At 35.9% G+C, this 28,000-nt stretch overlaps 1 protein-coding gene and 1 pseudogene across 1 annotated transcript; both read left to right on the top strand.

Moving 5' to 3' along the window:
- The first annotated feature begins 1,248 nt into the window (after positions 1-1,248).
- LOC106356695 lies at positions 1,249-4,217 on the top strand (annotated as a pseudogene).
- Positions 4,218-6,240: 2,023 nt separating this feature from the next.
- On the top strand, positions 6,241-9,908 carry LOC106388155 (probable methyltransferase PMT23). Its single transcript, XM_013828160.3, has 8 exons — positions 6,241-6,802; positions 7,896-8,045; positions 8,136-8,406; positions 8,475-8,585; positions 8,661-8,829; positions 8,911-9,150; positions 9,245-9,439; positions 9,580-9,908. The coding sequence occupies exons 1-8, from the start codon at positions 6,374-6,376 to the stop codon at positions 9,776-9,778; spliced, it is 1,764 nt and encodes a 587-aa protein (XP_013683614.1). The 5' UTR covers positions 6,241-6,373; the 3' UTR covers positions 9,779-9,908.
- Positions 9,909-28,000: the final 18,092 nt, after the last annotated feature.

The raw sequence follows: 28,000 nt of genomic DNA, 5'->3' as shown, positions 1-28,000 counted from the left end.
ACAATAAAGTGTCTTTACGAAGTCAAAAATAGAAGGAAATACATATCTCTCAGTTATGTCATCGATATGGTAAATGTGCTGAAGGAACCATGACAGAGGAAGATGTTGTCTTGAGAGAAAATTCAAACAAAAAATATGGCATGAAAAAGTATAAAAGTTTTCCGTTTCCTAAATCTGAGGAACATGTCCTCATGAACCAAAGTGGTCATCAGAAGAGTTAAAAGTTTTTTTTCTGGTTTCTTAATCTGAGATGTGTTATTTGTTTTGGTTTTTGGAACTGTAGAATGCTATATCTTATGTGGAAGGGGAAAATAAATACTATGGAACTAAAGTAACTATAAATGTGTGGGAGCCAAAGATGCCGCATCAGTACGAGTTCACCTTCTCGCATATATGACTTCTCAGTGACTTATTCAGAAAATATCTTGACAGCATAGAAGTTGGTTGGCAGGTACACTCAGTTAACTTCTAGGGAGCGTGAATTTGATTTTCATTATCTTTTCTGTATAATGATTTGTGTGTTTTATTACAGATTAGCCGGATTTATATGGTGACAAACTGACAACAATACAAAGGCTCTTTATTTACTGAACTGTAGGTTCTTTAGAAAAAAAAAATTATGTTAATGTTTTTAAAAATTTGAAGCTTCTTAAAATAAATATAGTATTATTTGTATAAACTTTATATTTTTACTATGTTAAATTGAAATAGAAATAATAAGAATATTTCTATTATTACATTTTCTTAATTATTTTTGTTAATATTGTATTATTTAACGATAGAAAATAATGAAAGTTGTTGTCATTTTAATTCAAATCAAAAATATTTATTAACAATAACAATATGATCTCAGAATTATTTCCATTATTTTTTGTTTATAATATTATTTTCAATACATAATAATTTTAAATGTTTCATAAGTTAATATAAATTCATGTAAAATAATTTTTATAATAACTTCCCGCCCGTAGGGCGGGCCGATCCTAGTATAAATATATTATTGTGTTGTGCTTAATGAGTTACAAGAGAGTTGTATATATACACAAGAGTTAGATCTTTTTTTTGGTCAATCTATTTAACTATTATATTAAAACCAGCATATTACATAGTTTTGTATATTACATCTGGCTTTCTTAGCTAATTCATCAACCAAACTTAGTCTACTTCTTGGAACACAAGAAAAAGTGAACTCATTTGCTTTGGAAGCTTCCACGATATCCTGTATCATGGAGAAACACTCCGTGTTACGGACTGTAGTGATGGTTGCTGCAGGAGTGTACTGGTTCAACTCATCCACAAGTGATTTACAATCACTCATAAAGTTAACTCGCTTAAAAGCAAGTCTTCTCATTTGCTGTACTGCCACTGTTTCTGCTTCTCTTGGTGTGTTTGTTGGGTTGATTGAGGAGGATCCTTGTAGGTGTCGAGTGCCTTCATTGCCGTATAAGGAGCAGCCAACACCTGCAACCTCCTTATCATCTTTCCAAGAAGCATCTACATGGCAAAAACATTGATACTCTGCTGGTACAGCTTCTGGTTCTTCATGTGGGTGCATGCATGATCTCCCTACTCTGTCTTCCTGCTTTGATTGGTTATTTGCCTCTTCCCATTGACCTGAGTCTCTCAATGCATCATGCATATGGTTGAGCAGCATCTCTTCAGCTCTACTGACATTTCTCTGCTTTCCTGCCCTTCTGATCGATATTGTTAATGCATTTGTTTGTACAGGTGGTATCCTGATCTGAGCAGTGTACTACTCGCCCATGGTTGTGTAATTCCAAATAGGAGTATCTTGTCCTGTTGAGCTTGGGTTTATATTAAGTATGTATCTTGCGTCCTCCGGCCTGATGATGCTGTTAACGAGATGCACATTCCATTCGTTGGTACCTTCAAGCAGTAGATCATGAACCATTAAGTTCGGGTGAGTGATCTCCTAGAGGTGGACTGGCAGGATGAGATTTATATAATATTCTTCGATTTATGAAATGGGTTTCACTTCATATGGGATTTTAACAGCTGTACAAACAATTGGAGCACAAGATACACATCTTATTGCTCTCCAATATATCAGTAATAGTTTTAGACTTTTAGTGTATGTGATAGTCTCCAGAATCATGGCATTTCAAACAGATGCTTTGCTCAAGCCCAATCATATGATCCGCAAAACGACACCGTTTAGGCTGGCCTCTCTGACGTTTAGTCGTCTTCCTCGTCTCTCTTATCCGCCTGAACCCTAATTCTCCATCTCCAATCATGGCGACTCCGAATCTAGACATGGCGGTGATGATCCAGGTCAAAAACATCGCCGACATGGGAGCCTACGTGTCGCTCCTCGAGTACAACAACATCGAAGGCATGATCCTCTTCTCCGAGCTCTCCCGCCGTCGGATCCGAAGTGTGAGCAGCTTGATTAAGGTCGGGAGGATCGAGCCCGTCATGGTTCTGCGCGTGGACAAGGAGAAGGGGTTACATTGATCTGAGCAAGCGTAGGGTTAGCGAGGAGGATATACAGACTTGTGAAGCAAGCTTGTTCATTCTATCATGCGCCATGTTGCTGAGACTCTTTCTATTGATTTGGAGGTAAATCAAAATCCAATCTTTTGATTGTGTAGATTCTTCTGCATTTAGTGTAAAGTACGCTACCTTTGTGTGGTGATGCTGAGATTTGGAATTGTTATGTCTTGGTGATTAGATCTCTTCATCTGCAGCTATTATAGTTTACTGATGTAACCCTTGCTTATACATTGATTTGAGTTTTACTTTTGCAGGAGTTGTATGTGAACATTGGTTGGCCTTTGTACCGTAAACATGGTCATGCTTTTGAGGTAAAAATACTTGGTTTGTTTAGCCTTTTGTTGCATCCATGTAGATAGCTATCTCTCAAATGTTTTTTTTTTTATTTTATTGTTCAGGCCTTCAAGGTCTTAGTAACTGATCCTGATTCTGTGTTGGGTTCCCTCACCCGTGAAATCAAAGAAGTTGGGCCTGATGGGCAGGAGGTATATACTTTTCTCGCGTTTTCTTTTATTTGTTAGTACTTAGTACAAACTTCCTTTGATGCTAATGTTACTAGTATTCTATTTGCAGGTGACTAAAGTTGTACCCTGCTGTTACGGAAGAAGTGAAAGATGCGCTTGTGAAGAACATCAGGAGGAGAATGACACCACAACCTATGAAAATCCGTGCTGATATCGAATTGAAATGTTTTCAGTTTGACGGAGTTGTTCACATTAAGGTCGTAAACCCTTTGTGTATTATCTAATAACATATGAAATTAATCAATGATTCTCACACTTACTTGCGTTTTTTTTTTCAGGAAGCCATGAGAAAAGCTGAAGCTGCTGGAAACGAAGACTGTCCTGTTAAGATTAAACTGGTTGCTCCACCTCTGTATGTCCTTACTACTCAGACTCTTGACAAGGTTAGGCAATCTTCTACCTTGAAAATCATGATTTGCCTTATTACACGCGAACACCCGTCATGTATACTTTGTTAGACACTTATGTAGCTTTGCGAGAGCGAATGTGTAAACGCTATGTTCTGTGACTTGTGTCCCATTTTTTTCCTAATCTTCTCAGGCTTTCTATAATATAATCACAGGACCAAGGGATTGAAATTCTAGAGAAGGCCATAGCAATTTGCACGGAGACAATTGAGGAACACAAAGGCAAGCTCGTCATTAAGGAGGCACCTAGAGCTGTTAGTATCTTTTCTTATTTAATAATTGAACCATCCCAAGTTGCATGTCACAAGAAGTAGCTCTCCTTTATTTCTTGAGTTTTAATTCTCTTGTCTATCTATGTTGTGACAGGTGAGTGAAAGAGATGATAAGATGCTGACAGAACACATGGCTAAGCTAAGAATGGACAATGAAGAAATTAGCGGGGATGAAGAAAGTGGCGAAGAGGAAGAAGACACGGGGATGGGTGAAGTTGATATCGATGGTGGAGCAGGAATCATTGAGTAGTCTTTTCTCTTAAAGTAGAACCTCCCAGAGGAGATTTCTTTTTTTTGATACAAATGTTATTTCAGCCGTTGAGAGGTTAAAGTATCAAACATTACATTCATGATCGGCTTCCTGATCATGTGTTCTTTAGGAGTTAGCCGTCGTCGTCGATATTGCTCTCTCTCTCGTTTACACAAGTTGGTAATATATTCACGTATCTCTTCACCCACAACAATCAATTTAATGAGGCCGTTTGGTTTTGTTTTAGTAATCATCATTTCATTGTTACGGAGTTATCTGTGCATGATTATGCTATCTCCCAAATATGTTCTCGATGTTAAAGTTGAGAAGGCAGAAGATGTTCTCACACATCAGACTGTTCTAATCATCTTCATTGCAAAAACTTTTCTGTTTAGATTTTGAAACTGAACTTTTTGCAGAATTGTTTCATTTGAAGTTTTGAGTATGGTTACAAGAGTTTCTATTTAGCTTTCCACACATAGATTCCTAGACTTTCCTTCCTTTCTCGCTGATTCATTTCTTAAAACTTTCTAGTTCTCTGCTGAGTGTTTTGTTTATTTATTCTAATAACTCCAAAGGAATTTTATTTTGACGGAGCTAGAGAGTGAGAAAAGAGGATGAACGCAGTATGTGATGGCATCAGTGGAGAATGATAAAAAAATTTGTCGACTTTTGTTAGAGACATATAATTGTATTTGTTTGTCGACTTTGTCGAAACAACTGGAATTTTATTTGGGTTTAAAATTTAAAATTGAAGCTTTTAGTAAATAAAAATATCTGTTAATGCATATTCCCTTTATCTCACAAAAAACGTCATTCTAACATTATTCTTTTTTTTTTTAAATGTCATTTTATATTTTCAATGTTATATATGATTTTTTTCTTAATTTTTCAAGCAACCAATAGATTTTTGTTTTAATTATTTTTATTTAGATAATCTATACTATTAAAGCAGGATCCTATTGTCATAATTACCTTAGGGGCATGTTTCCTTCACTAACATTGCATGTTTCATTAAGGGCAATTAAGTAATATTAATAACAAATCTATATTGGGTCATTATTTTTGGATCCAGCCCAAATCAAATCTCTCTTGGGCCATTTGGGCCTATTAAAAAATCAGATTCAATTCTCACCTTTTTTTTTCCTTTGGACCATTGAATCCAAGTTCAAATAATTTTTTTTCTACTATTCTTAATTATTATTTTTTTCTTTTCTTAATATAATTTAAGCATTCATAAAAATAATTGAATTTTTTTATTGAAAAGTATAAATCTTTATTAAAAGTATATAATTTTTTAGTGAAGGTATTAATCCCATAATAAAATTAATTTATCAGAGTTATACCAACTTAATTCATTAAAAAATAAAGTTTAATTTTTTTAACATAAATAGTCATTTAAAATGAAATACGATAAATAAAGATAAAATTTTTAAGTCTTTTATAAAATAAAACACAAATATATGAAAATGTGACATTTACTAAATATTTGTCAATTGAAAAAAAAAACAAAAATAAACCCGCGGGTCAAAATCTAGTTATACATTAAATGAGAATACATTAGTACATTTTATCATTTTCTTAATCCACGTAAAATGTGTTCAGGTGATACTCTTTTCAAAACAGTATGAATGATGGTTTGAAAATTGTATAATCTGATCTATTCTGTATTCTGGATGCTCGAATGAATATCCGACGAAGTAAAACCATCTCAATAAAGCTGACAGATCCCTCCTCCTAGTATTAAGTATTATTTTTTAAGTTTTAATGATGTTTTAGCACTCTTTTTATTCCACAAAAATGTCATTTAACATTTTATGTTATACAAAAAATGTTATTTTAAAATTATAATGCAATTTAAGTTTAATATTAATTGCAAATTCATTGATCTTATAAATAATTGTATTTATTTCAAATATTATTATTTAAATATGTGCCATTTAATTAAAAACATAATACATTTTAATAATTTTTAATTTGTGTTAATTAATAAAAAATATAATACATTTTAAACATAAGAGTTTTTGTGTTTAATTGAAAAGTGAAAATTAAGACAGCTGGTTTGTGAATTAGGTTATTGGCTAAATTTGAATATTGAGAATTTTTTTATCAAATTTCTTATATTTAATTAATTTAAACTAAAACTTAAAAGACATAAATTAAACATAAATTTCTTTTGTAAAAAGATTCATTGTCAAAAAAGGAAAATGGAAAACAAAAAAAAAAAGTATTCGGACACAAATTCCTTCTTTTTTAAACTCTTGTCGGTGCATTAAGAATTTACACTTTTACGGACAAAATCGAAATCGAAATGTGAAAGCTGCGACTTTTGAAGCTCTCAGCTCAGCTTCTTCTCCCCTGAGAGACACGATCTCGTTACCGTCTCTCGTTAATGATCCCTCTTCAATGGCGATGATCTCCGTACAACACGTCGTCGTTTTACTCCTCACCTCTTTCCTCATCGCCATCACCTTCTTCCTCTTCACCTCCGATAACATCAGATTCCCTCTCCCTTCTCTCTCCTCCGACTACACACCACTCCCCAATTCCTCAAACCTCGGCGTCTCTTCCGACCAAACTCCACAGAAGATGAAGATGAAGCTCAACGCTTCCCACGACCAGGAGGAGGAGGTGGTGAAGTGGGATCTCTGTAAAGGTGCTGAATCTGTCGACTACATTCCTTGTCTGGACAATCGCGACGCCATTAAGCAGCTCAAGTCGAGGAGGCATATGGAACATCGTGAGCGGCATTGCCCTGAACCAACACCTAAGTGTCTCGTGCCCTTGCCGGATAATTACAAGCCGCCGGTTCCGTGGCCTAAGAGCCGTGACATGGTGAGAGACAGATCATCTTCTTGTTTTTGTAGGTTGCTGTCTTTTACTGGAGTTAAATGTTCAGTGAAAAAATCTAGTTTTAGTTAGTTATGCTGTTTTAGTTAAGTCCTACAAGTAAAACCCACTTAAGTATATATTCAGTTTAGTGTTTTTGTAAAAGGAAATGAGAGAGAGAGAGAGAGAGAGAGATCCACTTTCAGAGTCTGATTGATTCAAATGTTAAAGCTTTATCACCTGAAAACGCAGAGAAGAAGTTGTATTAGTTCAACATGAGTTCAGTAATTTTATTGAAGATGTAATTATTTTATAGCTTTGATCTGAAGATAGCTGATTTAGTTCAGTTCTGCAAGTAACCGTTTGAGTTTGTCTTCAGTTTAGAGCATTTTCCACTCCAAAATGGAGTAGGGTTGGAGTAAACTCTACTCCATTTTGAAGTTAAAAAATGGAGTGGTATATTGGAGATGCTCTTAGTGCTTAAAGCATAGAAGAGTATTCTTTTTTTTAGAGTCTGATGGATTCAGAGTTTTAAGGCTTATGAACAAATTTACTTTTAGTACCAAGAAAGGACTTGTGTTAGTTAACATGAATTAAGTAATTTACTGCATGATCTTGTGCTATTAGAACATTAATATAGTTGCTTTTTTTGTAAGATATTGAAAAGTTATAGCTTTTGATATGCTTGTTCTCAAGATAAATGATGTAGTTCAGTCCTGCAAGTAACCTAGTTTGAGTGTATCTTCAGTTTACTGCTTAAAGTATAGCTATGGAACTTTCTGTGAAAGGAAACAAGAGATATCTGTGTTTCAGAGTGATGGATTCAAAGTTCAAGGCTTATAAACAAACTTAACTTTAATACCAAGAGAATAAGTTGTATTAGTTCACATCAATTGTCCTCAGAGTATAACTATGGAACTTTCTGTGAAAGGAAACAAGAGAGATCTGTTTTCAGAGTCTGATGTTCAAGACTTATGAACAAACTTATTTTTAGTACCAAGCGAAGAAGTCGTATTAGTTCAACATGAATTGAGTAGTTTATTGCATGATCTTGTGCTAGTAAATCATTTTATTTAACTGTTTCCTCTTTAATTTGTAGGTATGGTATAACAATGTTCCTCACCCCAAGCTTGTTGAATACAAGAAGGAACAAAACTGGGTTAAAAAAGAGGGCGAGTTTCTAGTTTTTCCCGGAGGAGGTACTCAGTTCAAATACGGTGTTACTCACTACGTTGAGTTCATCGAAAAGGTCATCTCTTTTCTTCCTCTTCTTTCCCCTCTTTGTCTAAATCAAAAAAGCATATACATACTTGTGTTAAATCCATTTCACACTCCTCAGGCGTTACCTGTTATCAAATGGGGCAAAAACATAAGGGTAGTATTAGATGTAGGCTGTGGCGTGGCTAGCTTTGGCGGGTTCTTACTAGACAAAGATGTCATTACAATGTCGTTTGCTCCTAAAGACGAACACGAAGCTCAGATTCAGTTTGCGTTAGAACGAGGGATACCTGCTACACTTTCTGTCATTGGAACACAACAGCTTACTTTCCCGGCCAATGCGTTTGATCTTATCCATTGTGCACGGTGCAGAGTCCATTGGGATGCTGATGGTACGTTTTCTCTCTCTTTTAGCGCTTAAGGTTTAAGGTTTCATGATGTTTTATGTTTGATTTGTTAGGTGGGAAACCATTGTTGGAGCTGAACAGGGTACTCAGGCCAGGAGGTTTCTTCATATGGTCCGCAACACCGGTGTATCGAGACAATGACAGAGATAGCAAGATATGGACAGGTTGGTAACAATCATGTTCTTGATTTGGTTATTACAACATTTAGGTCTTGATCTTTTATGTTTCTGTTTTTGCAGCAATGGTTTCTCTGACTAAATCCATTTGCTGGAAGGTCGTGGCAAAGATGGTTGACTCCTCAGGAATCGGACTCGTGATATATCAAAAGCCAACTTCAGAATCTTGCTATAAGAAACGCAGCACGCAAGAACCACCTCTTTGCCCTAAAGAGGAAGCTAATGCTTCTTGGTATAAAAACTCATATCACATTCTCATAAAAAGTATATGTGTAGGTTCACTCTTTCATATCCTTTTGATTTTTAATCTTAGGTATGCTCCTCTCCGCCAATGCATCTCCAAGCTACCGAGTGGAGCTGTCCAGAAGTGGCCTGAGCTATGGCCTAAACGGCTTGGGAGTGTAAAGCCTCAAAGCGTGTTGGTTGACTCGAAAACATTCAAGAAAGATACAGAGAAGTGGTCAGAGATTGTCTCTGACGTCTATCTTGAACGTCTAGCTGTAAACTGGTCGAGTGTGAGGAATGTTATGGACATGAATGCTGGTTTTGGCGGGTAAAGTTTACAGTTGTCTTAAACTTAAAACCAGATTCCTGCTTTTATTACAAAACCAGAACTTTGACAGAGTTATATGTATTTGGTGTGATAGGTTTGCTGCTGCACTTGTAAACCGACCTCTCTGGGTGATGAATGTTGTTCCTGTGGATAAACCTGACACTCTCTCAGTTGTTTTTGATCGAGGCTTGATCGGAGTTTACCACGATTGGTGCGAGTCCTTGAACACTTACCCTAGAACATACGACCTGCTACATTCCAGTTTTTACCTTGGAGATGTCACACAAAGGTAAGCATTTACTAGTTTGGTTCGGTTTGAAATATGATTTGTCACTGTGGAGCTTAATCAGAGTCAAGTTTGTCCCAAGATATATCAGGTTTGATATATATTAGCCCTAACACACAGACAATTTTTTGATGATTTTTCAGGTGTGAAATTGTACAAGTGGTAGCTGAGATTGATAGGGTGTTGAGACCAGGTGGATACCTTGTGGTGCAAGACACCATGGAAACAATAAAGGAGCTTGAATCAATACTTGGTTCGCTTCATTGGTCAACCAAAATACACCAGGATCGGTTTTTGGTTGGTCGGAAGGGATTTTGGCGTCCCATTAAACCGGAGCTCTGATTAGTAGACGAGAAAAAGAATCAAAAACAAAAGAAAATTAATTTCATTTTGTACACTATGACGCAACCATATTATATACATGTCAAATACCCATTATGAAAGAACATCGTTAAGGGGATTTTGTTTTAAATTTCTGGTTGCATCGTCAGATCTATTCTATTAAAACACAAATACTTTTTATAAATAATAATTTTTCATCTTAGAGAATCTTGAATTCAACTCCATATTTTACTCTAAAAATAGGAGAAATAGAGTAATGAACAAAAAAAAAAGTTACTTCATTTATAGAGTAATGGTTTAACTTTTACTAATTACAAACTGTATCATTAAATTAATAACTGTTAATTAAATATCTAAAAATCATTTATTTTGTTAGATTATTCTCTAACCAATTTTTACAATAAATTAAACAGATTTATTTAAAATGAGACATACAAACTTTAAATGTTATATCTTTATATATTTATTATTTCATTTTACATACAAAATATGAACTATCAATGTTTTATTAAAATACTAGGATCGACCCGTCCTACGGACGGAAAGTTAATAATAAAAACTGTTTTGTATAAATTTATATTAATTTTATGAAGCATTTAAAAATCATGGTGGATTAAAAACTATATTATAAAAAACAATAATGAATAGAATTCTGAGATCACATTGTTAGGGCATCATTAGTGGTAAAATAGCAAGTAGAGTATCTCACTAATATTTTTATTATTATTTTTATACATAATTTAGTTATTAATAATTTTAAAATTTAAAATAAAAAAACATGTAAAATGATACCACATGTATTCACCGATTCTTTAGAAATGTATGAAAGCTCTTCCCACATGTACCACTCTTGCTCTTTTTTTTTATCATTTCTCTTTCTTTTTTTTCAGCTTTTAATATTTTTAAATTTGTTAGAAACTGATGAATTTCAACCGGTGCGAGTGCCCTTATTTTTAATAAACATTTTTGGTTTGAAATTAAAATGACAATATCCTTCATTATTCTATTTTTTCAGAGAATACAAAATTAGCAAAAAACAATTCAGAATAATATGATAATATATGTATGTCTTCTTATTATTCTTAGTTCAATTTGACATAATAAAAGAAAATATTAACTTTAAATAGATAATAGGTGAAATTTCATGTTTACCACATTCATGGTACCATTATTGATCTTTACCATCACTAAAGGGGCATTTTTAAAAATATATTTTCAATAAGTGGCAAAAGACTCTTATATCCTTGTTCTTGATATATATATAACAAATAATTATTTAAATAAAAAACATATTTTTTTTTTCGAATTATACTTTTTTAAAATTCAAAATTTTTTATAATTATTTTTTTTTGGAATTGTTTTGGTTTATTTTATTTTATTTTTTAATTCTATAAGATATGTTCGGTTATTTATAAAATTTGATTCAATTCTCCTTCAGATATTTTGTTTTTTTGGTTCACTTTGGACAACAAAGTGGGGAACCAGCTAATATCAAAAAAAAAAATCGGGTCTCTTTCGGTTACGGACGTTTCAGATTATTTTGGTTAATTTGAGAAAAATTTATTGATAAATTGTTTTTTGCGAGGAAAAAAACAGGTGATTTAAGTTTTTTGGATAAATTATCAGGTAGTTTATATAATTTTAAATAATTTAGGGAAATGGTATTCATATAATTCATTTTGGATAGTTCAGTTTATAAATAATAAGTTTATGATATTTCACTACAAGAAAACATATTTTTTACTAGGGCAGTATTCGTTGTATATTCGTCGTAAACGGGGTGTTACGACGAATTAACCTCGAAAGACGTTTCGTTGTTAAACGTCCATAGTAACGGAGGTTTCGTCGTAAATGACTCGTTACGTTTACGACGGAATATATTCCTCGAAAAGCGCATGGAAAGAATTCGTCGTAAACGACACGTAAGATTTCGTGGTAAAGCCCACGTGATGATTTCGATGTAAAGCACCCGTAAATACTTCCGTTGTAAATCACTCATAAACATTTCGATGTAACACCCTCGTAAATCTTTCGATGTTAATCACTCGTAAACATTCGATGTAAACTCCATGTACTGTTTACGAGGAGTTTACATCAATTCTTATTATATTATTATTAATTAGTATATAATAAATTTTAATTTATATTTAATATTCAGAATCTAGAATAATTTAAATTTTAAAACGAAATATGAAATTGAAAAACATATTTTAAAAAGGTATTTAAAAGTAATACAATAATATTTAAATTCATAATACAAACATAAATATAAAAAAAACTACATATCCTCGAAGTAGTTGGTGGGGTTGCTCGGCTGTTGACGGGTTGGATCGGACTCTTGGGGATCTCGGACTGGCAACCCAAGAGGGGCTCGTCTCTCACTCAACATTCTCTGCATAACCGGGTTTCCCACGGCCATTACGTCTAGCAAATCCTCAAGAGAGTCTAAATGAACCTGCTGGCTATCCATTCGAGCCTTCATCTGAGCAGTCTCTTCATCCCGTATCGAAGTGTATGACGAAGTTGCCCTTGCAACTTCGTTAACAGAGCCTATACCGACTATCCGTCCCTTCTTTTTAGGAGCCACCTATAAAATCAAAACATATATTAAAATAGTTAATTATGTTAAAATATTCAAAATAATGTAAACAAAAATTTTAAGTTGTACCTCTTCGAAGATTCTGTCGGCCTCTTCGGTGGACAATGTGACTGGTAATCCATCGGGAGACTCCTGGGTTAGTTGCGTCTTCCGTTCTTCAATCCGACCAGCCACTGCTTGGAAGAGTTTCTCAGATGCAGGATCCACAAAAACTCCGTCGGATGTGGCGTGAGTCATCTTGAATAGGTCAGACAGAGATGGTAAGACTCCCGTCTTCACGAACTACAAAAAAAAAATTATATTAAATATTAAAAATTATATTAATTGAATATTTTAAAATATATATTTAAAACAAAACTTACAGCTTCTAGACGAATTCCTGCATGAGATTTTTGTCTGGTTCTGTGAAGCCTGGGCAAATGACCATCTTTATCCTTCGTCCTTCGAGAAGCCGAGCACGAATTGGCCTTTTTGATCGAAGAGGGGTGCTCCCAATAGGCGATGAGGCCATCCCATACATCCGTCATGAGCGCAATGGGCTTTCCCTCATACCCGTAGATCTCCCACTTGTCTTTCCAATCGGAGATTGTGTTGCAGAGGCGGATCTTTGCCTTTGCAACGAATTCCACCTTCACCCTCTCGGTGATTCCCAAAGACCAATGCACTTTTGCTGAAACACAAAAATTTTGAAAAAATTACAATTAATAATAAATATTAAAAATATATATATATATATATATTTAAAAGTGAAAATTTAATTAAATTTAAAAATCTTACCGCAAAACATTTAAACCACGTGATCTTAACATGATTTGGTGTCTTGCTCCAGTTTGGATATGCCCCGTCGTAGTAACCCTTAATCGTCGCCGAAACGCTCCGGCTAACACGGTTGTTAGCCCCAAACCTGAAAAAAAATAATTTAACCGTTAGAAAATAAAAATAATTTAAATTTTAATGTAATAAAAATTAATAACTTACCAATAAGTTCCTCAGGGTCTATCGGGGTCTAGAACATCCAAACCCTCCCGTCCAGGCTGGGCAAACAAATCATCCACCGTATATCTCGCGAATGGAGCAAATGAAGGCACACGCAAATCCGGATGAACTGCACCTTCTAGGACAGGCTGAGGTGCAGCCGCTGGAGGAGGAGGTGGAGGCATCTGCGGTGGAAGAGGAGGACTCGAAAAAACTCTCTGAGAAGTTTGAGAGTCTGGAACTGCATCGGAAGACGATGGACCAGAAGAAGATGTACAGGAACCATCGCCAAACAACTGGGCATAAGTAGGTGATGTTGGTTTCATTCTAGGAACCATCTAAAAAAAATTAAAAAAAATTTAATCAATTATGACGACATAATTAAAAAATTATTCCGTTACCTAACTAATAACCTAAACTATAGTATTCCGTCATCTAACTAATCACTTAAACTAATTACCTAACTAATCACCTGAACTAATTACCTAACTAATTAATCGCCTAAACTAACTTTAAAAAAAAAGAGGAAAGGGAGTGTACCTTAGAGGGAGAGCAGAGGAGTTTGGGAGGAATGAACGAGGCAGCCTCGTTCTCGGCGTCTCAATATATAGAAAACGTTTCGTCGTAAACGCGACGTAATATTACGACGAATTTACCTGACCCGCGTTTTTTCATTTACAACGAAGTTACCAGCTCCGCATTTTTCGGTTTACGACAAAATTACGTCGAAACGTCCGTTTACGACGAAATTACGTGGAATAGATTTAACCATTTACAACAATTTTACAACGCTTAACCCTAAACACCGAGAATGAAATCCCTAAACCCCAAAGTCACATATCATCTAACATTATATCTTCTTCTCTACTACTTCTTGCTCTTTCTCCAACTTAAACTCTAAAACCCTAAAACTCCAAATATTTTTTTAAAAACTAAAGAAATACATATTATATAAAACAACATTTGTTACACATACATTAAGATGGTAAAAAAACAATATTTCTTTAAACATACGTTACAATAGAGAAATACAACATTTGTTACATATATTACAACACTCTAAATCGTTTTCGTTCTCATCAATATTACATCACTCTAAATCGTTTTCGTTCTCATCACTATCATTACAATCATCATCGTCGCTTCTCTCGAACTCGTCTTCACGTGCTTCATCTGTCGCATCTTCGGGAATATCTTCATATTGAAAGTTTTGCGGGTCGATCAAAAGGATTTCATCAGTTGATTGTTCTGGTACCTCAACTTCATTGATAGCGTCTTCTTCTTGCAATGGCGGTTCTTCTTCAGCGACAATGCATCCACGAGGTGTAATTTTGATAGCAGCTAACCAGTTTATCCCGGAAGTTCGAAGCCGAGGATAAGGAAGGAAGCTAACTTGCTCGGCTTGTGAAGCTAAAATGAAAGGCTCAAATTTGTTGTTTCTTCTCCCAAAATTGACATCCACAACACCAAATTTGTTATACCAAATCCCTCGGTTCACAATAGGATCGAACCATTCACATTTGAAGAGGACGCATTTTAGCTTCAATAACCCCAAAAATTCCACTTCAATAATCTCCTGCAAGATCCCGTAAAAGTCTGTTTCACCTTTCACACATATTCCGTAGTTACTCGTTGCCCGATGTCTCCCATACTCGTGTGTTTGAAAGGTAAATCCTCGTATGAAATACATAGGTGATGTGGTGACCTTTGCAACTGGACCTTGAACCAATTCGTGAAACCATACGGGATAATAAGGATCGTCATAATCAACCTGCAAAAATCAGATATTCTTAATTAATATTGAAGTATCAAAACACTTACTTAATTAATCAATGTATGAGATATATTACGTACCTGTGATTTTAACCACTTGACAAGTACTTATCTTTACGTGTGTCCACATCAGTTGCAGATATTCCTGGTATTGCTTCTTCAACCTGAGATACAAACATGCTGCAAATTAAACAAATAATCAAGTCATACATAATTAACTTCAATTCATATAATTAAAATTCACAAAAATATTTACCTTTCAAAGTAACGGGTCACTGCATCCTCGCAGTTGAACATAATATAAGTGTGGGCACTATGTTTATCCTCTTCACATGACCACCATACTTCTTTCATTTTACCACCAAACCGTCCAATTTCGCAGAAAATGTCAGGAACACTATCAATTGGATAAGATGTCGATACTCCACCATCATCATATCTTCTAGGAACTCTTTTTCTCGTACGAACAGTTGGAGCAAAGTAGTATGATGTGAAGTTAGATGTTTCAGCTGTCAAACTCACCGCAACTATTGAACCTTCCACCTTTACAAGATTTCTTGCTTTCCCCTTCAAATGTTTCATCTGTCGCTCATACGGATACATCATTCCGTTGTGAACAGGTCCACGAAGCAATGCTTCATACAGTAGGTGGACAACTAGATGCTCCATGACGTCAAAAAATGAAGGAGGAAATATCTTCTCCAGGTTGCACAATATAATCAGAATGTTCTGATGAAGTTGTTTGATGACTTCTTCCTTGAACGTACGTGTGCTAAGATCTCCGAAAAATGCTCTGATGGCTGTATATTGCAAAAGTAATCAAATTAATATTTAATAACATATGTATATATATTATAAAATTATAATTACCTGCAAGTGCTTCATGGACATTTGCTGGAAGGAGCTCGGAAAAAGCAAATGGAAGTAGTCGTTGCATAAACACATGACAATCATGACTCTTCATTCCGGAGAAATTTTGACCTCGTTCAACACATCTTGACAGATTTGAAACATAACCATCAGGAAACTTAACTTCTGATGCAACCCAGTCAAACAAGGTTGTTTTGGCTTCTGATGACAACCGGAAGATGAGAACAAGAACGTTTCCATTGCTCTTGATATGTAACTCACTTCTTGAGCAAATATCAGGTAAGTCCATCCTTGACTTTTTGTTATCTTTTGTCTTCCCATAGACGTTAAGTAATGTATTCATGATGTTCTCAAAAAAGTCTTTCTCAATATGCATGACATCCAGATTGTGGCGTAAGAGAAGATCCTTCCAATAGGGTAGCTCCCAAAATATAATCTTCTTATGCCAATTGTGAGAGACACCATACCCATCAGGCATATTTCCAGGAACATGCCAATTACCTCCAACCTTAACTGTTTCCTGAGCTCCGTAATAATCAATGTCTGCTTCGATCTGCTGGCCGGTGAGATATGGAGGAGGACCGTCTCTGACAATTTTTTTGTGCCGAAACAATGTCTTATTTCTTCTGTACGGATGGGCAAGTGGAAGAAAGCGACGATGACAATCAAACCAACAACTCTTCCTACCATTCTTCAGTTGAAAAGTATCCGTTGATCCAAGACAATATGGACAAGATAATCTTCCATGTGTTGTCCAGCCAGACAACATCCCATAAGCAGGGAAATCACTTATCGTCCACAGCAGAACTGCTCGCATCGTAAAATTGTTTTTCAAGGAACAATCGTACGTCCTCACCCTTTCTGGCCACAATTGCTTTAGCTCTTCTATCAACGGTTGAAGAAAAACATCAAGAGACCGTTTCGGATGCTTCGGCCCAGGGATTAATATGGTCAAAAATAGAAATTCTTGTTCCATGCACATATCCGGCGGTAAATTGTACGGCGTAAGAATGACTGGCAACAAAGAATATTGTCTACCAGACATTCCAAATGGACTAAATCCATCGATGCATAACCCAAGATAGACATTCCGAATATTTGTAACAAAATCTGCGTGTACCTTGTTGAAATGTTTCCATGCTCTTGCGTCTGATGGATGTGCAACCTCACCATTTCTCTGGACATGTTCCACATGCTACCTCATCGACGCAGCAGTCCTCTCAGATTGATATAATCTTTTCAATCTGTCTGTAATTGGTAGGTACCACATCCTTTGGTACGGTACCCTATTCCTCCCACGGCCTTGCGGTTTGAATCGTGGTTTTTTGCAGAATCGACACTCTTCTAACTTGTCATCTTCTTTCCAGTAGATCATGCAGTTGTCGATGCAAACATCAATCATCTCTGAAGGCAACCCAAGACTATAAACCAATTTCTGAATCTCATAATAAGATTCAGCAGACTCGTTGTCTTCTGGCAAATACTCTTTAAACAACTCCGCCCATGCATCCATGCAATTCTCAGGTAAATTATGATCCGTTTTAATATTCATCATCCTAGCTGCTAGAGATAATTTAGAGAGACCTTCTCTACAACTAGTGTAGATTGGTTGATTTGCAGCATCTAGCATTTCATAAAACCTTTTTGCATCCAAATTAGGTTCTTCTACATTTTCAGTTCCATCAGCTATTGTTGTAGTTGTTTCTAAAAATGCATCACTAATCATATCTTTAACCCTATCATGATCTACCATCTGCTCCTGATCTTGATGATAATTATATTCATTAAGCAAATAATTCGGTTCTTCACTATGATGAGCATCCTCAAAATTATTATTACTACTACTAGCTTCATTTCCCCCATAATCCTCTCTATGTTGATACCAAATGTAGTACTGTGGTGTAAATCCTCTATTTACTAAATGCTTCCATACAGTTTCAATACGTGCAAATTTTGAATTCTTGCATTTCCGACAGGGGCAGAACATCTTACCGGTTTCCTGCGTGATCGGTGTAAGGCCCGCCTGGTGCATGAATGTCTCTAGCCCGCTCAGAAATGCGTTCGTCACCCTCCCGTCGGAATATTTGTGCAAATACATCCAACTCCGTAACTCGTAAATACTACCGCCACCGGCCATTTTTTCTTAGAATTTTTTTTTGAAATCTTTTTTTTTTTATTTTTTCGGATTTTTTTTTTCCGTTTGTGTGTTGTGAGGAAGAGAGTTGTGGGAAATGACATATATATAGAAAAATTTTCGAGTTGGGTAGTTGAAATATAACAACGATTTTACAAGGAATGTTTTACATGGATTTTACATGGTTTTAACATAATATTTACAACGGCTTTACGACGAAATTAGGTAAGTTAAAGCACATTGAATACACGTTTTCACCTAATTATAACGGTAACATGTTTCGTTGTAATGTCGATGTAACGATTACGACGTATTTCTCATTCCACGTGCTTTCGTCGTAAACTTACATGGATTTTGCGACGAAAATATTTCATCGTAAATTTACATGGCATTTACGACGAAAGTTAGTCTCCTCGTAACTGCGTTGTAAACACCATGTAAATTTACGACGAAATATTTTTGTCGTAAATCTTCGTTGTTATGGAAACGTTTTTTTGTAGTGTTTGTTACTGTAAAACTAAGTTTATTTAATATTTTAGATTTGTAAATTATATTTCAAATTGAGATACTTATTGATTTTGGTTCGGTTCTCGTTTGTTTTTGATATTTTAGTTTCAGAAAAATATAGAATACATGATATATAGAAATATACCTGATTTATGAAATTTGATTTAGTTTCGATTTTGTTTTTTATTTGGTAAGGTTCGATTCTTCAGTTATGGGTAAACACATGGCTAATTTCATGTGTGCAGAGCTTTGTAGTACTGGTTAACGGCACATCGATTTTAATGTTTGATCTCAAACCTCTCGTCATTCTATTTATTTATAAATTAAAATTGGGATACAATTATTGACCATATATTAACTTAGAAAAATAAATTGGCGGATGAATCAAATCTATTTTTCATTTGCTAGTTGACTATAGTAAGAATAATATTATTGTATAGACCCAAATCAAAGTTTAGAGTCATAAATAATAAAGCCTAAAGAGACCGACAAATAATTTAAGTGGTAAAGTAGTTTACGATGACATGGATTTTTTTTGTTATCTATCTATATATAATTGATTACGGCTGCTGGTTCAGAAGTGGACTTTATGGGTTACCGGACTTGAAAAATTAGAGTTGTATAAGGCCCAAAATTTATAAGTCTGAAGCCCAAATAATGTTGTGACAGACACGTGTCGCCTCTGCAGCGAACGACTTTCCACGTGGCAAAGCAGGAGAGATACCAACATATTTATATATATATAATTATTATTCAAATATATGTTTAATAATTTTATGATTAATATAATTCACACCGATATATTTGAATTATAAGAAGAATACAACAAATAAATTTTAATTTAATATATTCCTCAAAAATAAACATAAAACTGGAATTCATTTGGCTATATAAAAAACTTATAGACATATCTATCTATCTTTTTAATATAAAATACATTTTATTTGATAAAAAAAATATTTTGAAAAGATAGTTTTATTAATATACATAAACATATTAATTGGTGTTTTAATTTATAAATAAATTCATCAAAATGGTTTTTGTAGTTGAAAGTTATTAATTTACGAATGGGTTATATAACATATTATTTTAATTATTATAATATCGAATCACAATATGAGCAACCAACAAATTACAGACAACTAAAAACTGTCGATCTATCATAAATGTTATATATTATAAATCGAATAAATACCTATATAATGTTCGTTTGTACAACCATTACATTTTTTTTGTTGTGAAAAATTGCATATATCTATTCAGTTAAAACAAACACCCACCCATGTTGATGCATATATCAAATACTAGTTATTTTTAAAGATGCCTAGAATCTACATTATCAATGCATCAGAAAATGATAAATCTGAAAATTGTTTAGATGCGACATAAGAGTTACATTTTAGAGCCATAGTATGTGGAGTGGAGATAGATGTTGCTTCCCTTGCTACTGCTTGTGCTAAAGACTGGAAGGACAGTACAGAAACCCACTTCAGGAATAAGGTATGGTAGTTCTCCCGTTTCTTCATATTTGTTACGGTTGTTGTACTTGTGACCATTAGTAAACCTCATCATTTTTGTTAAATTCCCACTACAAGAAAACAGCTATATTCTGACGGACATTCCGACGGAAAATGAAATCCTCGGAATATACCGAGGAATTTCCGAGGAAATTCCGAGGAAACACAAAATTGGGTTTCCTCGGAATTTCCTCGGAATATACCGACGGAATTCCGAAGAAACTACAGTCCGTCGGAATATTCCGAGGAAATTCCGAGGAAAACTCTGTTCCTCGGAAAACACCGATGAATTCCGAGGAAATATTATAGCCGTTGGAGAGCCGTTGGGGGATTTTACAAAATTCCGAGGAAATTCCGACGAACTAGTTTTGTCCGTCGGAATTCCGTCGGAATTTCCTCGGTATGTCGGCAGGATTTAAACTATAAATACAAGCACTCCTCTTCCTCTTCATTCACTTCATATCTTCATCCTCCCTCTTACTCTATTTACACACGAATTTGATTCATAAAAAATATGTCTTCTTCAAATTATTTTCGTTCTTGGATCGATCGACCTCATTTGGATCCGAACACGAGATTGCTTACGGAAGAATACCAACGAGGTATAACTGAATTCATGGGGTTAGTTCACCGACAACCGGAAGCAAAAACAGGTATGTTAAGATGTCCTTGCTCTAATTGTAAAAATAGAAAGGTTATTAAAGAGTGGGATGTTTGGACTCATCTATATTTGAGTGGGTTTACACGAAGTTACAAAATTTGGTATCATCATGGGGAAACTGATTATGAACATGGTAGTACTAGTGAACCTCAGCCAGCGGTTAGATTAGAAGAACCAATTAGAACAGATGTAGATTATGGTGTAGGTACTGAGCAGATGGTAAATGATCATTTTAGAGGGGAAGATTTACCCAATGCAGAACCTAGGAGATTTTATGATATGTTGGATGCTGGAAAGCAACCATTGTACGAAGGTTGCAGAGATGGTCATTCAGCTTTATCATCTGCTACAAGATTGATGGGTATTAAAACAGATTATAATTTGGCTGAAGACTGTGTGAATGCGATTGCTGATTTTGTAAAAGGTATTCTACCCGAGGATAATGTAGCTCCTGGTTCATACTACGAGGTTCAGAAACTCGTAGCTGGTCTTGGTTTATCGTATCAGGTAATAGATGTATGCAGCGACAACTGCATGATTTATTGGAGGGTGGATGAACAGCGGGTTACATGCAAATTTTGTGGAAAGCCTCGTTATAAAGATACAATTGGAAGAGTTTCAGTGCCATATAAAAGGATGTGGTATTTACCTTTGACGGAAAGGTTGCAGAGGTTGTATCTGTCTGAACGCACAGCGCAACCAATGAGATGGCATGCGGAGCACTCAACAGATGGTGAGATCAGACATCCTTCAGATGCAAAAGCGTGGAAGCATTTCCAATCAAAGTATCCCGACTTTGCGTATGAGAGAAGAAATGTCTACCTTGGATTATGTACTGATGGTTTCAGTCCGTTTGGCAAGAGTGGAAGACAGTATTCTCTATGGCCCGTCATTCTTACACCATACAACCTCCCCCCAAACTTGTGCTTGCGACGAGAGTTTTTGTTTCTCTCGATTCTCGTTCCCGGACCAGAGCATCCTAAGAGATCACTTGATGTGTTTCTTCAGCCACTAATATATGAGTTGCAACAACTATGGGCTCAAGGTGCTGAAACATACGATGTTTCGTGTAAAGAAAACTTTCAAATGCGGGCAGTACTAATGTGGACAATAAGTGATTTTCCAGCATATGGTATGTTGTCTGGATGGACAACGCATGGAAGGCTATCATGTCCATATTGTCAAGATAACACTGATGCTTTCCAACTAAAGCACGGAAGGAAAACGTGTTGGTTTGACTGTCACAGGAGATTCCTACCACCTGATCATCCATATCGTAGGAGTAGGAATTTGTTTACGAAGAACAAGAGGGTGTTTGACAGTCCACCTCCGGAAATTTGTGGGAAAGATTTGAAGATACAACTAAGAGATTTTGGTGCAGAAAGGACGCCAGAAGTCGGTGGACATGAGCGTTTTCCGGTAGATGCTGTTGGAGAACTACATAACTGGCACAAAAAAAAGTATTTTCTGGGATCTGCCATACTGGGAGGATCATCTGCTAAGGCATAATTTAGATGTCATGCATATTGAGAAGAACTTTTTTGACAATCTCATGAACACGATCCTTAATGTTCAAGGTAAAACAAAGGATAATTTGAAGTCAAGACTGGATTTAGTCGATATATGTGCTCGTTCAGAACTTCATGTTGATGAGAATGGTAGGGCTCCTTTTCCCATATACCGACTTGATGCAGCGGGAAAAGATGCGTTCTTTGATTGGATTTCAAACGATGTGGAATTTTCAGACGGTTACGCATCAAATTTGCGTAACTGTATCGACAGAAAGGAAGGAAAGTTTACTGGCTTGAAAAGCCACGATTGCCATGTAATGATGCAGCGCCTCCTTCCGTTCGCCTTCAAGGAAATATTACCACGAAATGTTCATGAAGCAATTGCAGGGATAAGTGGTTTCTTCCGCGATTTATGCACGAGATCAGTGACTCTTGAAGGTATTGAAAATTTGAAGACTAACATAGCCGTGATTCAGTGCAACCTTGAGAAGATATTTCCTCCCTCATTTTTTGATGTTATGGAGCATCTTGTTATTCACCTGGCAAGAGAATTGGAACTTGGTGGTCCTGTGCAGTATAGATGGATGTATCTGTATGAGCGGTATAGGTTCCATTTGAAGAAGATGGTGAAAAATTTAAGTAGGGTGGAAGGTTCTATAGTCGCACAGATGATCAATGAAGAAACTTCAAACTTTGCCGAGTACTACTTTCCAGCAGAAGTTCAGACCAAAAACAGAAGACCTGCTCGGCATAATGATAGAGGCGAACGGGCAACATATCATGTTACGGTTCCAGACATTTTCACAGACGTTGGACGACTTAGCGGAAAACCAAAGGACCGTCGACTTACTGAGCAGGAGCGCAGTCATTTGCAAACATATTTGCTCACCAACTGCGAAGACGTTCTTCAATATGAGAGGTAAATAAATGAGCTTACAAATTTTTATTTTAACAAGTTGAAATTTAAATCTTAATTAATTACATTATTGTCATCATATACAGGATTTTCATGGCAGAAAAGCGGTTCGAGTATAGATACGCCACAGAGGACGAACTAGAAGAAATGAAGCAGAGAGAATTTACTGGATGGATGTTTACTTATGTGAGTGCTTTAAACAAATTAAAATATATTTTATCACATATTTATACTAATTCACATTTATTGATATAATATATATATATGTGCTATTAATAGGTGTCTGCTGGTTTGGCCAGAGGTGAAACATTTGACGATTGGATACGTGAGATGGTCGTTGGACCAAACTTTGTTGTGAAGTCATATCCGAGATTTTGTACTCGAGGATATGCATTCACAACTCAGAAGAGGAGACGTTCGAGTACGACTTATGATGCTGGCGTTTGTTCTGCATCAGGAGATGATGTATACTACGGACACATACATGAGATTTTGGAAATCAAGTATTTGGGCATGGTTGGATTGCGCTGTACTGTTTTCTATTGTGATTGGCACGACAACACCCCAGATCGAGGTGTGAGAACAGATGCATTTGGTGTTACATCAGTAAATTCGAGGCGAAAGCTGCAATATTATGATTCTTTCATTCTTGCTTCCCAGGCCGATCAGGTAATTAAATGTTAATTATTCAGAATGATTCATCATCATGTGTATTAATTTATAATTTTTCTAAATGTTACAAGTTTGTTATATCAAGTACCCCCGGATAAGGAACAGAGATGATCCATGGGTTACTGTTACAAGACTCAACCCGAGAGGCCGAGTTCAGGGAAGTTCTGAGCTGGAAGACCCACTACAACCAAGCACATCTGGCAACTGTAGTGCAGCAGAAGATTTAGCTGGAGTTGGCCTTGTAGTCGATTTAACCGACTTTGGAGAGGAAGTCGTCGTTCACGTAGAGGATGAACCAGTAATTGGAGAGTTTCACCAAGATCCAAATTCAAATTCATCTGGTGATGATGACTCGGAAACAGACTACCATTGAACTTATTATTTTTTTTTTTTAAGAAATACCGAGGAAATTCCGAGGAACACTTGATATAACCTCTTTCCTCGGATAATAGTTATTTGGTTTATCTAGCAAGGCAAAGCTGAATACGAATTAAAAGCTACCCAAAACACAACCAAATAAAACAAAGAAACCATGTAAAAGAAATACGAACTCATAATTAAGAAACCTAAAAAAAAACTCAGTTCAAAATTAACAGAAAATAAGACCATAAAACGTTAGAATAGAAAAGAAAATAAAATAGCCGGTGATAGCTCCTACTCCTCGTCTCCTGCTCCAGATGTTCCTGCATCGTTGGGTCTCTTGGACCTCTTTCTTACCCTGTGTGTACCACTCGAACCCGAACCAGAGCTGGATGGAGAGTTTTCCCGATGAACTACATCATCCTTTTGGCAACGACACGGCCTGATACGTGAAATGGCAGCCCAGATCTTGTGTAGCATGTCGTTGTTTGTCTTTATGCTCTGATCTCTCCAATGTTGTTGCTGGCGCGAAGTGGCGTTCGGTGGAAGCTCTTGCAGCTTGTACTGGCTGGAGTCTGATGGGAGTAGCTGATGGGGTTGTGATCGATCGATGCGTTTTTGTTCTATAACGCATCGATCGATGCATTTTTAAAAAAACATACAAGATTTTCCGAGGAAATTCCGAGGAACAATTCAGATTGTTGATAGATCGATGGGTTACTCTCATCGATCGATCACAATCTTACGGCCCCGTCCATCCTAGTAATCGATCAATGCGTTTTTGTTCTATAACGCATCGATCGATGCATTTTTAAAAAAACATACAAGATTTTCCGATGAAATTCCGAGGAACAATTCAGATTGTCGATAGATCGATGGGTTAATCTCATCGATCGATCACAATCTTACGGCTCGGTCCATCCTAGTAATCGATCGATGCGTTTTTGTTCTATAACGCATCGATCGATGCATTTTTAAAAAAACATACAAGATTTTCCGAGGAAATTCCGAGGAACAATTCAGATTGTCGATAGATCGATGGGATACTCTCATCGATCGATCACAATCTTACGGCCCGGGCCATCTTAGTAATCGATCGATTTGTTTTTGTTCAAAAACGCATCGATCGATGCGTTTTTTTAAAAAAATTACGTTTTGAAACCCCAAACACTAGTTCGTCGGAATTTCCTCGGAATATTCCGAGGAAATTTCGAGGAAGAAGAGGGTTTCGTCGGAGTTCCCTCGGAATAATCCGAGGAAATTCCGAGGAAATAGGGTTTTTAAACCGAAAACAACGTTTTGCCGTTTGAATAACACCTATATAACCCTTATTAAGTGTCTTACGTTCATTATGAAGTCAAAAATTTGTTCCTTACCGTATAATTAACACTTTTCCGATTGTATGAACGAAATCTCGCAACATAAGAGAAACACTTATACCTTTTAACGAACGGTAAAGGGAATACTTTCAATTAGTTTTGAAATTTGTTATTTCATGGTTTATGCTCATGTATACAAAGAATCCTCAATGGTATGCATTACAATTGTATAAGAAATGAAATACAGCAAAAAAAATTGATGTTTTGAAACCCCAAACACTAGTTCCTCGGTATTTCCTCGGAATATTCCGAGGAAATTCCGACGGATATTTTACTATCTGTCGGAATTTCCTCAGAATATTTTCATTTTACCGGGCAAATATTTCGCGAAAATTGAAATTAGAATTCTGACGGAATTCCGACGGATAATGTCCGTCGGACCCTAGGTTTTATAACCACGAGCCCCTTCTTCTTCCCCATTTCTCTCTTCTTCCTCTGCGCGACTCCTCTCTTTCTCTCCGGCGATTTCCCCCTGAAATCCGACGATATCTCCGGCGATCTCCCTCTTCTCTTACACAAATCATGTAAGGACCCTATCCCACTCTCTTAGGTTCTATTTGCTAGGTTTTTGTGTAGTTTTGATAGATTTTTGTTAGGGTGATTGGTTAGGATTGTGATTTGGTTGTATAATAGGTTTAGAATTGTGATTTGGTTGAATAATTTGTTTTGTTGAATTGATTTAGAATTTTTTTATAATTTTTTTATTTTTTGTATTTATAAAATCGATTTTTGTATATAAAATCGATTTTTGTATTTTACAAAACGATTTTTCTATATAAATTCGATTTTTTGGATTTTACAAAAAAAAATTTCTATATAAATTCGATTTTTTGGATTTTACAAAACATTTTAATTATTAAACAATTTTTATTTATTAAAACTATTTTTTGTTTATTAGAACTATTTTTATATATTTATTAAAAAAATTTAATATATATAAATCTTTTTCTGTGATTAAATTATTTGGGATTTTTTTTAATAAAAAAATTAATTTATATATTTCTGTATTTATTACATATATTTTTTTAATTTACAGGTCTCATGATGATCAGACCCGGCCTCGACAGCGTCGTGGTCGTGGTGGTACGGGGAGCCAGTCTCGGGATTCCAGCCATTTTCAGGATTCCCCTTCGCCCCACAGCTCCAACCATACATCTCCCTCTGCTGCACCCGCTCATGCTCCTCTCGCTCCCGCTGCTGCATCCGCTCCTGTTCCTCCGGGTCCTCCGGGAGTGATGAGGGTTGCGGAGTTGGTTCAACAGCCTGGTCGTGACCATCTTCCGTATCTCACTCCGTATCCACATGGACGGGGTCAAACATGGTAATTAAACATTTTTTTTTCTTTAAATTTGGATTCATTATTAACCGTTTGTTCTTTTAATAAGGTTCAACCGATCCGGGAACGGGATCAGCGCATGGATCAACCGTATGATGTACTCGGTCCTCGACAGTGGACATCCGACTTTCACTCACTTCCCAACCGACAAGCAGGTTCTGTGGTTTCGTCAGTTTGCGGTAAGTATTCTAATTTTTTACTTATATTTTTAATCTTTAATATAAATTTTCTACTAATTGTGTTTTTTTTTCAGCAAGAGTTCAACTGGAATTCCGATGAGACGCTCTTTATCTATCACCACTTCGTCCATAAAGTAATGGACAACTATGGGAAGCAGATCCACGAGTGGAAGAAGAAGTGGGAAATCAATAAGGTTCGATTTAATTTATTAAACAATTTTTTAATTTATTAAACTATTTTTTAATTTATTAAACTTTTTCTTTTTTTTTAATTAAAAGGTCCCAAAGTCGATGAACGACACGGTCTGGAAGGAGTTGTGTGCGCATTGGGATAAGGAGGAGACGAAAGAAACTTCTTCCACCAACTCCACCAACCGCAGGAGCGACCGTAAAGGGAAGGGCATCTACAAGCATAACTTGGGTGCTCAATCTATTGCCACTCTCGGAGATCGCATGGTAAGTTCAACCGCTTTTTCTTCAATTATTTGAGTTTCAGAATTTAAATTTATTGTGCATTTCTTCTAATTTCTAATGTTTCTTTAATATTATGTTTTTTTTCAAGGCGGAAGAAAATGATGGCGAGCCGGTCGATGATCTCGCCCTAATGAGAAGGGCGTATACCAACAAGAAGACCGGCCAGATTGATGACGGTCTTGTGAGGGACGTGGTCGACCTGGTCCAAACTCAGGTGGTAGACGAAGTGTCTCAGCTTCAAACCGAGGATGACGCTTCGACGGCTTCGACCAACTTGTCCCGGTTTCGAATCAACGAAATCGTTGAATCCGTAAGTTCTTTTTTTTTTAAAGTTCAATTCATTTATTTCTTGGTTTAAA

The sequence above is a fragment of the Brassica napus genome, chromosome C3, assembly GCF_020379485.1.
Source record: "Brassica napus cultivar Da-Ae chromosome C3, Da-Ae, whole genome shotgun sequence".
Taxonomy (NCBI): Eukaryota; Viridiplantae; Streptophyta; class Magnoliopsida; order Brassicales; family Brassicaceae; genus Brassica; species Brassica napus.
This window is presented reverse-complemented; position numbering and strand designations above follow the sequence as displayed.

What these genes read in the sequence shown, in the direction of transcription:
- LOC106388155 (XM_013828160.3), top strand. Translation starts at nt 6,374, where the DNA reads ATGGCGATGATCTCCGTACAACACGTCGTCGTTTTACTCCTCACCTCT. An exon ending in AGTCCATTGGGATGCTGATG is followed by an intron (nt 8,407 to 8,474) that starts GTACGTTTTCTC and finishes TTGATTTGTTAG; the next exon opens with GTGGGAAACCATTGTTGGAG. An exon ending in GAGGAAGCTAATGCTTCTTG is followed by an intron (nt 8,830 to 8,910) that starts GTATAAAAACTC and finishes TTTTAATCTTAG; the next exon opens with GTATGCTCCTCTCCGCCAAT.